General features: G+C 49.1%; 1 protein-coding gene across 2 annotated transcripts in view; it reads right to left on the bottom strand.

The window, feature by feature from the left end:
- Positions 1-854: 854 nt before the first annotated feature.
- Wdr62 (WD repeat domain 62) overlaps positions 855-16389 on the bottom strand; it is a 41212-nt gene continuing 25677 nt past the window's right edge. The window contains exons 3-23 of one of the 2 annotated variants that reach the window (XM_076898070.1): positions 16000-16091; positions 12568-12790; positions 11875-12090; positions 11623-11805; positions 11376-11536; positions 10444-11272; positions 10155-10365; positions 9619-9868; positions 9085-9541; positions 8868-8936; positions 8475-8588; positions 8033-8202; positions 7656-7949; positions 7435-7588; positions 7254-7350; positions 3679-3813; positions 3108-3256; positions 2826-3027; positions 2614-2740; positions 2344-2537; positions 855-1286 (exon numbers count right to left, since the gene is read on the bottom strand). In XM_076898070.1, the coding sequence (XP_076754185.1) occupies positions 904-1286; positions 2344-2537; positions 2614-2740; positions 2826-3027; positions 3108-3256; positions 3679-3813; positions 7254-7350; positions 7435-7588; positions 7656-7949; positions 8033-8202; positions 8475-8588; positions 8868-8936; positions 9085-9541; positions 9619-9868; positions 10155-10365; positions 10444-11272; positions 11376-11536; positions 11623-11805; positions 11875-12090; positions 12568-12790; positions 16000-16091 (4710 nt within the window). In that variant the 3' untranslated portion in view covers positions 855-903. Of the gene's footprint in view, positions 1287-2343; positions 2538-2613; positions 2741-2825; positions 3028-3107; positions 3257-3678; positions 3814-4865; positions 7351-7434; positions 7589-7655; positions 7950-8032; positions 8203-8474; positions 8589-8867; positions 8937-9084; positions 9542-9618; positions 9869-10154; positions 10366-10443; positions 11273-11375; positions 11537-11622; positions 11806-11874; positions 12091-12567; positions 12791-15999; positions 16092-16389 lie in introns of both variants that reach the window. The other variant, XM_076898069.1, reaches the window with a different exon arrangement.

The following is a 16389-nucleotide window of genomic DNA, read 5'->3' as shown; positions in this document are numbered from 1 at the left end:
GTCGAAGCTTTTCAGACGTCGGGAAAGGAAGGAAGGCTCTTGGTTTTCTTTTTTTTTAGACCGTAGGCAGAGACAACCTTTGGTTACACAACGAGAATACTAATATTATAATATATCGCGCGGTAGTCGATAAATATATATATAATATATATTTGTTTGGAAACTAATCTAAGAGTCTTTAGTCAATTGGCATTTCACGGCGTATGGCCTCAAGATACGATTGAAGTTTCACGCAGCCGATATTTCCCTCTTTCTTGCTTTTCCTTCGAAATGGGACAGAAGAGTTCGAGATGCAGGATAACATTAAGGTCTCGCGTACCTCTAAATTAGCCCGGTTAAACATTCGCGGATCTCGTATCGTATTTGGTCGCACGAAATCGTTGATAAATATTTCGCTAACTTTGGCTACGGACATTATCCAGTACATGACATGACGTACACCACGACACGAAAGTATCGATCGATCGAAGGCAAAAAGAAAACTCGATCATCAATTGAAAACATAAAGATCCGTCGTATTCGAGGAAACAAAAAAAAACTTCAATGTCCACTTTCGAACAGTAACTAATAGAACTTTCTAACGATAACAATTTACATTGAAACAATGAACTTCCGAATTAGAATTCGATTCACGATTAACCCCCCTTGATCTTGCGCATTCGCCCAAATTACATTTACTCTCGGAAACATCTAAAAGTTTAAGACAAGATTAAGAACGCGGTATTTCAAGGTAAACTACCTGTCTTGAGACGCGTTTGTTTTCTTATTATTTGTTTCTTTTCTTCTTCTTTTCTGGAGAAAGAGCGACGTTACAGAGATTGAGAGGCGTAGCTTTTCGTTGGTGCATACAGTACCTGAGGACCATTCGTTTTCTCGATGGAGAACTGACGGATGGACGGATTTTTAGGTATGGCTCGATTGCGTCCCTCCCATTCTCTGTTGCATCATATTGAGAAGCATCTCGGAATATTGTTGCATCATGTTGACCACTTTCCCTTGGTCTTGGCCGGCGAGTAGCTCCTGGAATTTGGCGGTCGCCTCGTTCATCGCGACGTTCTCGGTGTTGGGCGAACCCTCGTTGCTCTCTCCACCGGAGACGACCAGCCGCAACGTGCGCATCGTCTCGTTCACGGACGACTCGAGGCCGCGTAGCATCGTGTCCCTGTCGATGCTCGTTCTCGACGGGTCGTCCTCGTTATCTATCGTTAAACGTTTGTACAGTTGCACGACATTATCTGCTGTTCGCGTCAATTCGTCTGCGATCGTATTGCATAGTTGCGACGACACTGCAAAGAGCAAACGTTACTCAATTATTCTGGCCACAAGAGGAACCACAGTTGGGAAGAACATTTACATTTTATACTCTCTTAACGGATCGCATTTCAAATGCGCGCGGATGCTACACAATTGGTATCCTCAATGGGGAAATATGTATCACCCGCTTTTTTTAAGAATGGGAATGGTAAAGGGGATGAATGAAATCGTGCAGCGTGCAGGTTACATCGATTCTAAAATCCGTAATGAGACCATGCTATTGTGATCGAGACTCGGGTAGTATATATATATATTCTAACGATGAGAGCTAGTTCTTTCCAGGTCTATGCGATGAACTAAATAACAATCGTTTTCCTCGTGATTGTTTCTCGAGAGTGAGTCTTTTTCACCGTTCCTCTACAGACTATGAGCATTTAATTGAGAATATTTACACATCTCTTCCGACATAGTTGTAAAAAAGAAAGAAAAGAGATAACTGCACTTCTGCGCAAGACAGAAGAAACATTGAAAACAATGTAACATCTTAGTAGAAAATGCAACGAACATTTAACATGTCTGAACGATATAATATATTGCATTACATTCTCTCGGAAACTCTGAATGTAACATGTGGCATACATTATGTATACAGCGATCTACAGACTGGGTTCTAGTCTGTACTAAACTTGGCAACGATTCAGTCTGAATGGCACGGGGTGGTTCGCTTTTTTTTTGTCATAGCATGATCACTTACAAATTTTTAATACACTGAAAGATTTATTATTTTCACAGGACAGCATTCTCAATAGGTGTCTTTAGTTTACCTAATGTTTTATCCGTGCCTACTGCAAGGGTAAAATCTTGATTAGATTACAGTTAGTCCTGGGCGAGAAACAAACGATAAAAAGAGAGAGAAAGAGAGAAACGTAACACCGACCGATAAAAAAAAAACACTTTAAGTAATCTTTCACGTGGCAATCTTGCATGCTTACACTTTGTAAAAACAATAAGATGATCGTGAATTGTGACAGATACAAAAGGAAGAAGAAAATGAAATTGAAAACCGCAGACGGTTCGCGGCGAACTTACACTCGGCACTGGCTACATCAATGGCACGATCAGTATCTTTAACTGGAAGCTCCTGAGGACTGGGATCAAGTTGATTCCGATTTGCGCTCGACATCCTGCTCGCATTCTGCCCCATCGCGCTATTTCCACTGCGACCGTTAGTTATAATCGTCGTTGATCCCGACCTCCTCACTGTCGTCCCAGCTAAACTTAAGCTGCGCGTGAAGGCACACCATGTAAAGTAATGCGGAAGAAAGCAGAAACAATAAGTAAAAAAAAAAAGATGTATACTTTGCGACAGAATGATCAATACTGATACTCCGAGGTCTCGGTGGAAGCGCTGGTTTCCCACCGTTTCCATTGGAGGACGTATCCTCCGAGCTTGAATCTTCCTGATTACCCACTTGACTTAGATTTACTGTGCAAAAGCGAAGGAAGCGAAACGCTCGTTAGAATCATTGCGCTCTCTGGCATTTGGAGATATTCGTTTCATAAATAATTACCGCTCGAATACGCTCCCTGCATGCCTCTCCTCCTAAGGACCGAAGGCAAGTTGCTGTTAGACGAGGAGCTCGATTTTATTTGGTGATTGATTTTGTTCTGCGAACTGATCGTCGGTCTCATCAATCCGCTCATCCTGTTATTTCCGGTTTGGTTGTTCCATCCTCTTCCGTTTCCTGCTCCTACGTCCGACTCTGAGTCGCTCTGTAATATCATCGTTAATACAGATGGTGTGTTTTCTAAAGGAGGAGAACAGCAATCGTTTCAAATGAAAAAAGACATACCTGATTTAGAACACCAACGCTGCTACTTCTTGTCATGTGAGAAGAATGATTCTTTGCCGACGCGTGCCGCGACTGATTCCCGCTATTCGTACTTCCCAGTCCACTTCTCGCCGAAGTGTTCGCGTTCTTGTTACCTACTTTTCCTGAAACTATTAGTACGTGTTAGCGAAAATCCGACTTGCGTAAATATTCGTCTTATTACGTTTATCCATTGATACAAAGCTAATGGAATAAACGTTCTTTTTTTTTTTTTAAGAGAAAAGAAAAACAACGATACTCTTCGATATTTTGAGTTAAGCGGTAAACATCGATTATCGTAGCAAACTTCAAATGCAAACAATTTGAAATTTGAAATGTAAATCGGTACTCAAAGCCGAGTGTGAATATCGAAGAGTAAACATCCAAGATTTTACGTTATAAATGAGTATTAGGGGCCGTTCCAACGCAAGGTTTTAAAAGATTGGCTCATCGCGATTTCGTCGAGGATCCGATTAAAAGGCGGTGAGAAAGTTGCACGAGCCGCATGATTGGAAAGGCCCTTAAATAGATGTGGCACACAATGGAAGGATACCTTGTATCGGGCCATGCAGTAACCTATTTGGCGGGCTGACGGAAAGATCACTCAGCGAGCAGGCACGTCGCATGCCACCCCCCTCTTCTTCGCTGTCAAAAACTTTTGACGAGATTCGCCCCCCACTACTGCCAACTGTCGACAACAACACGCACACACATGCACTAAGCTACGTTCCTTTTTCCTTTAGCTCGAAGTTTTGTTCGTGTATAGATATGTCGTGTCGTGTTTCCGCTCGCAACTTACCTCCGACTTATTGCTCCTCGAGCTACAATGGCTATAACTTATCTATCTCTTGAACTCGATACAATTCTCTCGATCGAACGAAACGATTGCGAGCGTCTCGCTTTACGCGTTTGTTCTCGGTGGCGGTGTAAATCGTGATTTGTAGCTTATGAAATTCTCGCACGTATCCAAAATGAGGTAAGCCGTTTTCTCTTTCATGCGTATTGCGAAAGCAATATATGCGAACCGATAAATTAACGCGCGGTTGGTTTTTTTTTTAGTAATATGGATATAGAAATGTGAGAATTTGAAAAGTAATCGGTAGCTGTGCTGGCGCTTTTCTGGATAAACAAAGACACCGGATATACCATGTAATTATAAGTTAAGTATACGTGTGAGAGACTAGTGTAGCGTAGTTTAATAGTAAAAGTCGAACGTAGTACCTTTGGGTAAGACGATCGACTTTGACGTGTTTTACCATTAAAGTAGGAGGACGTGAAACATTCGATAAAGGAGCTGGGAGGCAGGATTGAACTACATCGCGAGGACAAAACATGCTGTCGATCGGTCGTCATGCTAAAATGAAAAATTAAGAAAATATTCGGGAAGCGTCCAAACTGAAAAGTACACGATCGCTGCCGTCTCGAAATAAAACGATTAACTAAAAAGAATCTCTTCAGGCGGATGGCGATAAATGTACAATGATACCTTACTGATAACTCTGTACAATCCAACATTCACATCGAGAATAGAAAGAAAGGTTGCGTGTGTCTTTTGTAGCGGGTGCTGCTCGATTGGTTCCTTTCGATCGTCTCCACCAGCGATCCTTCCATCGAGATCACGGGCAATCGAGCAGCGAAAGACATTGCGGTGGTTTGTATGCGAACATCGAGATACGGGAAACTGTGCTACGCAACGAACGAATACGAATAATCCGTAATAAATCGCTAGGCCGTAAGTACCTGCGTAAAGATGTTTGGATGGTAGTATAGCTTGATTAATGGTCGGCAAGGTTTTAGTCCATTTCATGTGACTTTGGCAGCGGGAGGCCGGCGGCCACATTCGCTTCGGCGAGTTGGTGCAGCTCGAGGCAGAGGTGGACGAGCCGCTCTCCATCACCGACTTGTCCATCGCGGACGTGTCCGCGCAGTCGCTGTCCTCGCCACCGGAATGGAACCTAATGTCGCGTCTAAGCGAGCAGAATCTACCGTCCCGCTCGGCCTCCAGTTTCGCGAAATTCTCGCTCGACATTCGCAGACGCTTCTCCTTCATCAGATACTGCTCCCTTCTGACCAGGTTCTCGAACTCTTTCGAGAGCAATTTCACGGTACCCTCGATCGCACGTGTGATCCGTAGATCGACGCTCGCGTCCAAATTGTCGATGCGCTCGTTGGTGGTAAGTAAATTCGATGCGGTTTGCATCGGCAAACCGGTCTGCGAGTCGCACCCGATCCCTCCAGGTTCCAGAGAGTCGTACGTCTCCTGCGTATCCTTCGTTGGGATCTGATTCTCGAAGCAGCAACGTCGATCTCTCTCCGCGCGAGAAGAGTCTCGTTGGTCCTCGGCAACGTCACGAGGTTGATAGCTGTTCGACGGTCGGGAGGAGTCGCTCGGGTCGAAAGCGAAATTGTCCATCGGTCCACCAGCAGCGTTGTAGATGGCTCCCTTGTCCGAGCGACGCGTCTGCAAGCTGTAGAACTTGGTCTTCGAGTCCTTGTCCTCGTCGGACTGTAAAGAGTAAGTGGAAGACTGTAGCAACAGTTGCTCGATCCTTTTGGAACTGTGCAGCAGCGTTTCGCTCCCGTCGGTCTTGCCGTCGAGCTTCCCATCAGGCTTCCCATCGGTGTCGCTCCTCGTTGCTCGATCCTCGGCGCGAGATTTGTTCGCGTAGTCGTCCGCAGAGTCTGTGGACTTCACGCGAGAGGACTGAGGCGACGAGTCCACGTACTTGTTCCACGCAGGCCGCGCCCTGTTTCGCATACTCTGCGTCCGAGCTGAATTTCGCTTAGGCTTTGGTGGTTTGTGAGCGACGAAATCGTTCAGGATCAGCATCGATTGCGGCTCCTTTGGTACTTTCAAGCTGTTGCTTCGCGAGATCGAGTCCGATTTCGTTCCGATTCGCATTTCGACGTTCGTGTCGTTTTGATCGTTGAAATTGAACTCGTAGTAGATACAAGTGGCTGGTGGCGCATTCTCTTGCGTATACGCATTCTCGTTCCTGGCTTTACTTATTCGCGTGTCCTGAAGCGACTTGGACCTGAATACCGCTCGATACGATGTCGACTCGTTAACGGTATCCTGGACGTTGTTTAATTGCTCGACGACGTTGTTCGGATTTGCACTATAGGTTTCCGAATTCTGCCGCTTTCGCTTGTAGTGAGAGTCGAACAGCATCTCCAACGGAGCGGATTTCACCAAGGAATCCGAGTCGTCGGTCAACACGCTTTCGGTGCTTCGATGATCGATGTTCTCGTGCAACGGGAACATCTGATAGTCGGACTCGTCCGTGAGTATGCTCTCCTGGCTTCGACCAGCTTGCATCTTTCTGCGGGACAGGAAGAAGCTGGCGCTCGAATGTCTGTCGTTGTCGTAGTGGCTGTAATCCAAGATCTCGGCGCTTCCTTTCGAGAAAGACTCGACCGAGGCATCCGACAGGATGCTCTCCTGCGATCCGGTTAGAACACGTTTCGGGGAATTTTGGTAGGTCGAGTAATTCCTGTGACCGTCCTGCTGGTGGTCGACGTGCACGTTTATCTGATAGTCGCTGACGCATCGCCGCGGTGGGTTCTTGAAATCGCCCTCGAGAGAGTCGTCGCTAAAGTTCCCGTTCCCTTCGTCTCCGTCCTCCATGGCATCGTTTAGAATCTCGATGTTGCGCTCGTTCATCGCCGGCAGGCTCTCGAACGACTTGGCTATGTTCTCCATGTCCTCCTCGTTGTCGTCCAGCCCGATGAAATAGCTGCACGACCTCCTCTTCTGCGCGAATCTCGCGAACCGGCTAACGACGTTCTTTTTGCACTGTTCCTTCAAGAGCTTCAGCTCTTCGCATACGGGTGACTCGGGTAAAGACTGATTCGGTTTATTCAGCGACAGCTTATACTTTTCAGTTTTCTTTAATGTTAACGTTAACGGTCGACTAAGAGATGGTTTTGCTTTGTCACTTACGCACGACGTAGTCGGACTTTTGGATAAGCAGTTTTCAGTCGGAATATCTAGCCTAGGTACCGCATTCCCAACACCCGACACTTTGTTAATCAGTTGTTGATGTTTTAACGAGGGCTTTGGATTCGGTATAGGTTTGCAAGGATTAATCGGTTTCGAGTATTGAGTCTGTTGACCGGATTTGTTACCTGTACTCAGTCTGTTCGGACGATGATGTTTCTCTGGTATGTGGCTGCTCAAATCTGATATACTTTGACTGGTTTTCAACGACGATTTGTAACCAACCTGTATTTAATAAACGCGTCAAATCTTTCGTACATACATTCACCTCGCGGAACCAATGCGAATAAGATGTACCGTTGTACTTACGCTTTGCAATTTCCTCCTGGTCTCTTCTATTCTCCTCTGCAATTCTTCGCGCTTCTTCACTACGTCCGCGTCCCCCCTGGCTTGTTTCGTTGCATTAACCACCGCTGCATTACGGATTTTGCTGTTACCACCGTTATCGCCACCGCCGCTAAGTCTGTGAACATTTTCCAAATAACTGATTTGCTATTTTTTCGTTTTTCTCCTTTACAAAAGATATGTACCTTCCATGGAACTGCGAACTGATGCTGGTCGTTTTCGCTGTTCTATTCGTAGGCTCTTCGGCACCGCTCAGAGATTCGAAAGCGTTTTTCAGATACTTCTCACGATGGCTTTGCTTAGCTAACTGATCGAACCCTTCCGAGCTAGCTTCTGACAGCATGGACAGAGGATTTCGCTCCGCGCTGGGCGTCGAAGCGCCACCCTCGGAATCCGAGTCGTCTTGACTGCCGGACGCCGTTAATTCGCTAGTTCGACCGCTTTCTCCGTTTCTAGGTTTCTTCTGTCTCCTCTGCGACCTACGACGAAACGCAGCGGTTTTAAACGAGTCGCATTCGCTTGCTTTTCCATGCGCAGCAAGTAGAATGGAACAGTGTCTTACCTCCGAAGCTCTTCCACGTCCATCGCGTTCACGGTGAACTGCTGATTCGACACCGTGTCTTCGGGCGGAGGATAATACATCAACCTGTGAGATTTCTCCGATCCAGTCGTACCATTCTCTCCCTCCGAATAGTCTTCCACGTCTCCGTCGTGCTCTGTGCTCTCGTGATCCTATACGATACAGAGCCGTTTTAAATACGAACGTGTCACTTAGCTCTGTCTAACTTCGTTTCGCCTCTAAGCTATTGTTACTTGTTAAAGCATGAGTATCGAGTGTCTCGAGGGGTTCGGGGTTAAGTATGTGACCGTTGTGGCAAATTAAAGCGGCAAACACAACCGTAACTGAGAAGCCATAGATGAGGCGGAGAGTATGTTTCTTATTTGACTGCGTTACTGTTTGGCGATACTTTGTTGCGGGTGTCCGAGGCGTTAATGAGATATACCTCAAATTTAAAGCTGCCAAGACTGCTATCGTCGGTATGATGACGACTCCTCGACTGTCGCGTCAATTCCGTGATATTGCTACCTCTAGTTATAGTCACGTTACCACCGATCACCTATGTCATCGGTTGAAATAAAATAGAATCAACACAAAACAATCGCGAACAGATAATTCGATGCGAAGGAAAGAAAAAACGAGACGAAAAATAAAAAAAATAAAAATAAAACAAAATTGTTCAAAGCTGAGTAAGTGCATGAAATAAATGAGACACATAAATGTGTTTGACCTCTTTCTCTCGCACGCTGCCCGCAGTTCGCAAGTGCACACTAATAACACTCACTTGGATACGAACAAGTTACCATAATTATTTTGTTACTGGGAGATCGGTTAGTACCTGTTTCGATTCATCCGCTAATTCTCTGTAACTGTCTGGACAAGGTTGAAACACAGTTTCGTCCTCTTCCTAGAACCACGTTATCGATGGTTAGTAAATCGTATCGAGCGAACGATGATAAAAAAGAAGTGATTTATTAATATATTAATTTATTAATAAAAGGTTCATCCGCGAAATTAGCACACGACTTAACTGCGTTAGCGTTAAACGATCTTACTCTTTTTATGATTATCGTTTCTCTGCGATAATCGCTGCTGCACTTGGTCTCGGTCCCGCTGTCGATCGAGCTGTCTTTCGAACCACCGCCTCCGCCGCCACCGTCTGAATCGATCGCGCCACGAGGCGGAGGGAACGGTATAACTTCGTCGCTGTCGTAAACGGACTTGACCGTAATACCGTCACCTTGTTGAACCCGTTGGGCCCATCTGCCTTTCGGCAGGTCGACGCCCAACGGTCTGACGTTCGAGCCAAGGGTCGCGGTTTCCTCCGCGTTCGTAGTGTTTATCTGCTTTTTCGCCCAAAGCGGTAACTGACCGACGCTGAACCTGTAGTCCACGCCTATGTTTTGAGACGTCGGATTCGCGTTTGGATCTAAGAATTCCGGTGGTGGAGATCCGAACGTCTCGTTGTCCAACTGAATGTCGATCCCTGTCCCGTTCGCTTGAGGTGGCCTCCTTTAACAACAATGTACAGTCGAAACGGCTCTATTCTCGAGGCCTTTGACCGGTACTCGAATGAAACGTGGTCTTACTTTCCTGCTCGCATCGCTTGTTGAGCGAGACGCGCCTGCATAGTGACGACCATGTCCCGTGGGACGCGCCAGACGAATATACAACCGTCCCCGCTAGCGGATACCAGGTTACGACAGTCCGGACTGAATCGCAATCCCGTTACCAATTCCGAATGGCCGAGCATGGTCGCCATACATTCGCCGCTATAGTAGTCGTACACGCATAACGTTTTGTCTGTACAAGAGGTAGCTACGTAGATTCCCGATGCATCTGAAACGTGGACGTTCAAATTACGCGATACCGTAAGCAAGTGACTTTTGACGAATCTAATTTTTATAACTTAACCCTTTCAAGCTCGATTTCACTCGCTAAAACTTCCAAGTCGAGTGTACTCGATACAAAAAAAAAGAAAAGAGAAAAGGGAGCGGGGGTAGAAGAGGAGTCCAGCTTAACGTCAAAATAAGTCGATCACGAATATTGCAGTATACCAGTGGCGTATCTCGATGGGCAATGAAAGAAAGAAAATTGCTCTTGAAAGGGTTAAAGTTCGCTTTACCTAGAACGACTTTGATCAAAGACCCGTCCTCCCCGACGGATCCTTTGAATGTTTTGCTGTGCTTGCCCGTGGCTACGTTGTAAACCCGTATGTTCCTATCTTGGCAGGCGGTTAGAACGTGTTTCTGTCCAGAATCGACCTCCATATCGTACAACGTGGTCTTTCCCTGGGCGTTGTGACCTCTGGCGAATTGCGGCATTCCTCCGGGTGTCTGTAACACGATACAGAGCGTTCACGATGCGAGGTGAAGGATAGAGAAAGGATAGGAGGAAGAAACGATCGGACCCACCGATTGCAGTTGTCGAAAAATAATGCTCTTGTCGGCACCGCAGGACACCATTTGTATCTGGTTAGCCTGATTGCTCTGACTGAAAAATCTGACCGCGGTAATGGAAGAACTGTGGTCGTCGAGCGTCTGCAAAAAGTTGTATCCCTGATCGACGCTGAACACGTGGATCAGCCTGTCCCTGGAGGCGCTCGCCAGTAGCCTCAGCGGTTCCACCGAGTATCGGGAGAACTTGGAGTACTCGAGGCAAAGCACTTCCGCGTCGTGCGCCTCGATCAAGCACAACTCCTCCAACGAGGAGAGGTCGTGTATTCGAATGTTTCCCGAGCGGTCGCCGGACGCTAAATGCTTCCCATCAGGGCTGACGCGGATCGATCTGACTCCGTTCCGGCCGTCGTACGAGGCGTCGCTCTTCTCCGTCGATCCAGCCGCGGCTAGATCCAAGTCTTTCAAGTAGGTCAGCTCCGGATCGATGTAGAGCACTTTGAGCAATTCGTTGCTGTAGATGTTCCGTTTGTAGAGCGTGTCGGTCGGGGATATGTCCTTCTCGAGGTTCCACACGCGGATCGTGTCGTCGCTGGAACAGGTGATGAAGCTGCCAACCGGCATGGCGCCGACGGAATCAGGCCCGGTTGGATACATCTCGACCCCCCAAATGCAGGCAGAATGGTAGAGGAACGAATGCGACTTGCCGACTCGCCTGATGTCTCGCACGTCCCACACGTAGATGCTGTGGTCGTTGTAGACGCAGGTGAGCTTGTTGTTCCGCTCGTCGAACGCCAGCGCGATCGAGTCCGGATACCTCGCGTTCGCTGGATGCTGAGACATGTGACTGGAATCGATAATTACGAGAGGAAGGTTTACAGAGGTGACAGGGTGACAGAGGACGAAACGGAAGTTTGCCCGGTAGTTTTTTTTAGGCAGCGGTACCGTACCTAATGGAGAGCCCCTGCGCAACGTCCACGCCCAGGTAATGGGTCCTCGGCAAGGTGGTGATAAACTGAAGCGTGCTAGGACTGAAGCATCTGACGATTCCCTCGGCGCAACCGATGAAAATGTATTTATCTCCAACGGCCATGCAATTGGCACTGCTCGTCTGAAAACAGCCACTTCTTGAGACGGTATACGGATACCAACTTGGCGGAGATCGGTGAGTATGGATGCGTAGGCGAGGATACTTACACGGAGTTCCACCCATTTGTCGAGCAACCTTCTGTTATTAAATTCGCAGAGCAGACCCGTTTTGGTGATCGCGTACGTCGAATCTGCCATTTCCCCGCGGCCGCAGGCCACGTCCACGAAATCGTTGTTCCTCTGCTCTCCCAATATGGCCGACCGACCCATCAAAGGTACGGGTTCCTTGTACTGCGCGTGAAAAATCGATCGCGAATCGGTCAAAGAGTTGCCGATTCCTTAAAGGTGTTATCGGCTTACCTTGGCACTGCGCGAATACTCGAGATACCAAAACTTGACGTGCCTGTTGCCGACGGTGACGAAGTAATTGCCGTTTTCCGCGAAGCAGACGGCCTTCACTTTGCTCGAGACTTTGTTCGACGCCACCTTAACGTTGTTCCTCCAGTCCCAGACGTTGACGATCATATCGTGCTGGGAGCCGACGGACACCACGTACTTGTTGCTCGGTGAAAACGCCTTGGGAAGAAAATTTCGATCGGTCGAAGGGGAAGAAACGCGCGCGCGTCCACGCGGACTATCTATCGCATAGGGATCATTGTACCCAAGGTATCGAGGGAATGCGGGAGTACAATAAAAGGAGTACCGTTGTCCGTTCGGTGATTGTGAGAACGCGATTTCGTATTCACGTACTTTGTCCGGTGTCGAGAGGCCTCGCGGCGCGTACGTTGTACGTGGATGCACACGTGGCGCGAATGCAACGTCGCGTCGTCGTCGTCGTCGTCGTCGTTCTTTTTATTAGACCTGGCCATCGTCCGATGGTCATTTCTCGCCATCTTATGGAAATCCACGATGGAAATCCACGAGGCCACGCGTTCCCTCGAAAGGTTTCACGCGTCGCGGATCCCAATTAGCATAGGAGGCGCGAGTAAGGTCGCAGGTGGCTCTCTTTCCGGGATAGTACGAGTTGGAAGGGCTCTCTTACTTGTTACTCACCACGCAATTGATCCCATACTTGTGCCCGGCAAACTCGGCGATCTGCACGGCATTGTACGGATCGGAGATGTCCCAGACGCGAACGTTCGGCATGTGGCCACACTCGCCGGTCGCCAGGAATCTCCCATCGCCGGCGAGCGCCAGGGAAGTGACCGTCTTCCGGCAGCCGTTCAACACGTGCGCCTGGATGTTCTTCCGCGGGTTGAACAACACCACGGTGCAGCTACACGGGCATGGAACAGAGAAGGGAAATTTATCATCGAGGAAATAGCGACTCGATCGGTTCTCGAGAGATTAGTGGTGCGCGCGGTGTCGCGGTTATTCGCCTGCTGCTCGCGTTAAACCGCAACGCGTCAATAAACCGTACCGGCAGCCTGCTGGCAACTTCTTCCTCTGGACGTTACGTTGGCAAAACACCGAGGTAACGTAATCTCTCGCCGCAACCTCCGCACCGACTGACCCTCGACGCTGCTAATTTTATAATCGTTACGTACATACTACGGCGAACGCGGGATAACTGTCCTTGGCGAGGAGGCCGCGCGTTATCGTAGGTCGTTGCACCGGAGAGGCTGACCTAAGCCACGATTACCCAGCTAAAAATATGTGCTACTTTCTCCTCGCTCCTTCTGCGTACGGTACTGACTCGAGAAAGAAAAGGAAGGAAGGAAGGAAGGAAGGAAGGAAGGAAGGACGAAAAAGAGTAGCGATCGTCGAAATCGGTCGATCGTGAACGATGACGCGCGAGAAGACGCGAGGCGGTTATCGTCGCGACGATTGATCGATGGTAAGGGAATCGAGAGAGGAGATCGGGCAACGCGCGCGTCTGGATGGTTCGCTTCCGTTCGCGAACGAAATCGGCGAGCCGGAGCGACGACGCGCAAACCGGCCGCCATGCTGGCTCGCGCGTTTCCGGTCGCTTCTCGCTTTCGGTTCGGCAAAACGAGTCGAGTCGAATCGAAGCAACGGGAGTGGTCTGTTCCACGATTTCACCGAAATTAGAATGGTCGAATGGTGAATCGCATCCCTTGTTAGGTGGAACTCGGTCGGAGGCACGGTCTACTTTTGCGCGCGGCTGAAAAGACCGCGTGGGAACCGCGTCTCGAGCTGAATTCGAATTCCATTCGATAACAGAGTCGCGTTTGAAAGGAACACGTGGAAACCGTTGAGAAATCGTTGGTTGGTTTTTTCTTCCTTGTCGAAGCATCGGAGAAAAGAGGAAGCTGCGAACAGCCTCGGTCTTTTCATTCGATTAACCTGGAAATCCAGTTTTTCTACCCGATGCATGCGTACTTAGCCACGTTCGGGATCAAAATGATCCTAATCCGCAAAGCGGCGAGTAGGTTTTGCAAAAGGCCCCGGTTGCTCGGCCGACGTTTACGGTATGCGGGTATTAAAACGAAATTAGCTCTGGCAGTAGTAGTACTTTTCGCCTCGCGAGCAAGTACCGCAATTGCCTTGGGTCTGGTTCTTTGCCGCGGTACTTTCTCTCGAACCGTGTACACACCACTCGAACGGTAGGTATCCCTAAACGCTCCAACGTTCTCTATACGGTAACGCTATTCCCGGGAAGCGTACCGTTAAGGCAAAAGCTCGGGAAAGAGGGTCCCGCGGCGGACTCGAGCAATGCACCAGGAAGAAGCCCGTCGGTGTAATTTCTAGCCGCGGGTTGCGTGCAGAGGTACACCTAAGGTCGCCGTTATAAAGGTCACTGGGTCGATTATCGAGCATGGAAACCGGTCGACGTCGCGTCTAATAAGTCGGCCAATGGAACCTCGACACCGTCCGCTCGTTCCGACGACTAGAGCCCTTTTTTTTCGAGCGCGGCTGGAAAAACTCTCGTTTTCTTGCTCGTTCCGTACGAACGCGTAACGCGTTTCCTCGCCAGCCAGGAAACCATTGTCCCGCGGTTACCACTGATCCGCGGTGATGCGGCTGTCTCTTGGTCGTCGCGGTCCGAAAATGTAAAAGTAGAAGACGCGCCGAAGGATGGCGAGGAAAACGTAGGCGACCTCGATATCCGCCGGCGGCCTTGGAGAAAAGTTCAATCTCGAGTTTGGCAGACGCGGATGGGGAGAACGCTCGAGAGAGCATCGTATAATTAGCGTGAAATGAAACGCTCCAAGGCCTCGAGAACGACCGAATCGATTCCGATCCGCGCTGGCTTCAACTCGGATCGGTCTCGACGCCGATCTAGACGCCGCGATCGACACTTTTTTCTCGACGATTAATAACGAGCTCGGAGAGCATCTGGAGCCTCGAAACTGGGAAACAGAGTAGATCGAGAAACCGGGAAAGCGGAACTTTCCTTCGTTCCTCGTAATCTAATACACGCAATGTCAAGCACTTTCTAACCTTGGAATCGCGATCGATCGTCCGAGGGAACGAATCGTCGGCGCAGAGGCGCACAATTGTCGCCGATGTGTATCGGCGCTCGAGGCGGAACTCCGACACAGAATCTTTTGGTCCGTTCACCTCTCTCTTGACCCGATTCTCGTCCGAGTACCGCACGTATCGGTCTGTCCGCGGCGGTACGTCCCCGAGAGGTTAGCGATAGCTGCTCTAGCACCGGTTCTCGCTCGATTACGCGACTCGGCTCGGCTCGATCAGCGACACGCGTTAATTACCGGATCGGGCAATTTCCAGCCTGAAACTGAAACAATCTCCCGATCGCACTTTCGCCATTCTTCCATTCACGGTGCGAGCCTCCTTTTGTGTCGTCCGCGTTTATCCGTGACCGGAGGAATAGCGAGCGCGCGAGCATTTTTCTTTTCATTCCTCTCCTCCGCTACCCTCTCGTCGCACCAGCCGCTAACGAAGCTGAACTTTCTTTCACGGTCGCCAGCGAAACGCGCCGCGTCATTTATCCGCTCGGAAGCAACGATCCGACGCGTTTAATCGGCCGATGGAAAACTGAAAACGAACCTACTTTTTCCCTTCGCGTCGCCTACCACTCGCGGCGAGTAATCGGGTCGATGTTGCGATAAGCGAAACCTTGGGTATAATCAATTTACTCGGGACAAATGTGTAGACCGCGGGTAGGTGTAGATACACGGCTCGGCTATCCGCGCGCGACTCGATCCAACTCGAATCGCGTTTCTCGTTTAGGCGAGCGTCTTTATCGGGATCCGATATCAACGATCGGGATAATCCCAGTGCTTCCGTGTGCCGCGCGTTATGCAAAGTCTCCGTTTCTCGCCACCGTATTCGTTCCCACGAATATCCATCGATCCTTGCGATTAGAACCCGCGCCGTGATCCTTACGCGTGAAAATTCGACGGACGCGGTTCGAAGAAACGCGGTTGCTGAAGGTATCAATCGACAGCGGTGCGATTAAAATAATTGGCTGGTATTAATAGCGAGGATCGTCGCTCGAAAGGACACGTCGAAGGAATCGATCAAAGAAAAGGAAGGAGAGACCGGTCTCGAACTCACCCAGCAGGATAGGCGACCAGCTCGCTGGTTGCGTCGCAGTCCAGAGCCGCGTTGCTCGACACGGTTACGCCAAGCACGCGTTCCAGCTTGATCTGAAACAAATCGAACACGTATCGTCGTTAGACTCGATTCGATCGACTTTTACCAAAGACCAACGCACTCGCTCGGAGCTGACAATGGTTTTCAAGCCGCGTGAGAATCGCGCGAGAGACCAGGAAGCGAGAGTCGCATCTTTTCTCTATCGAACGATACCAACTCCGCCGCCGCTGATGACTGTGTAACGTCTACAGTGCCGCGCGGAAGGCGGAGTTTGTTAATACGCCGTGCTTCCGTTTCTTTTTTTCTTCCTCTTTCCCTTTTTTTTTCTTTCTGCCGCCGCAGCCTCGACAG

This window comes from Xylocopa sonorina, chromosome 7, assembly GCF_050948175.1.
Source record: "Xylocopa sonorina isolate GNS202 chromosome 7, iyXylSono1_principal, whole genome shotgun sequence".
Taxonomy (NCBI): Eukaryota; Metazoa; Arthropoda; class Insecta; order Hymenoptera; family Apidae; genus Xylocopa; species Xylocopa sonorina.
Note: the sequence above shows the minus strand (reverse complement) of the source record. Positions and strands in the feature narration are given on the sequence as shown.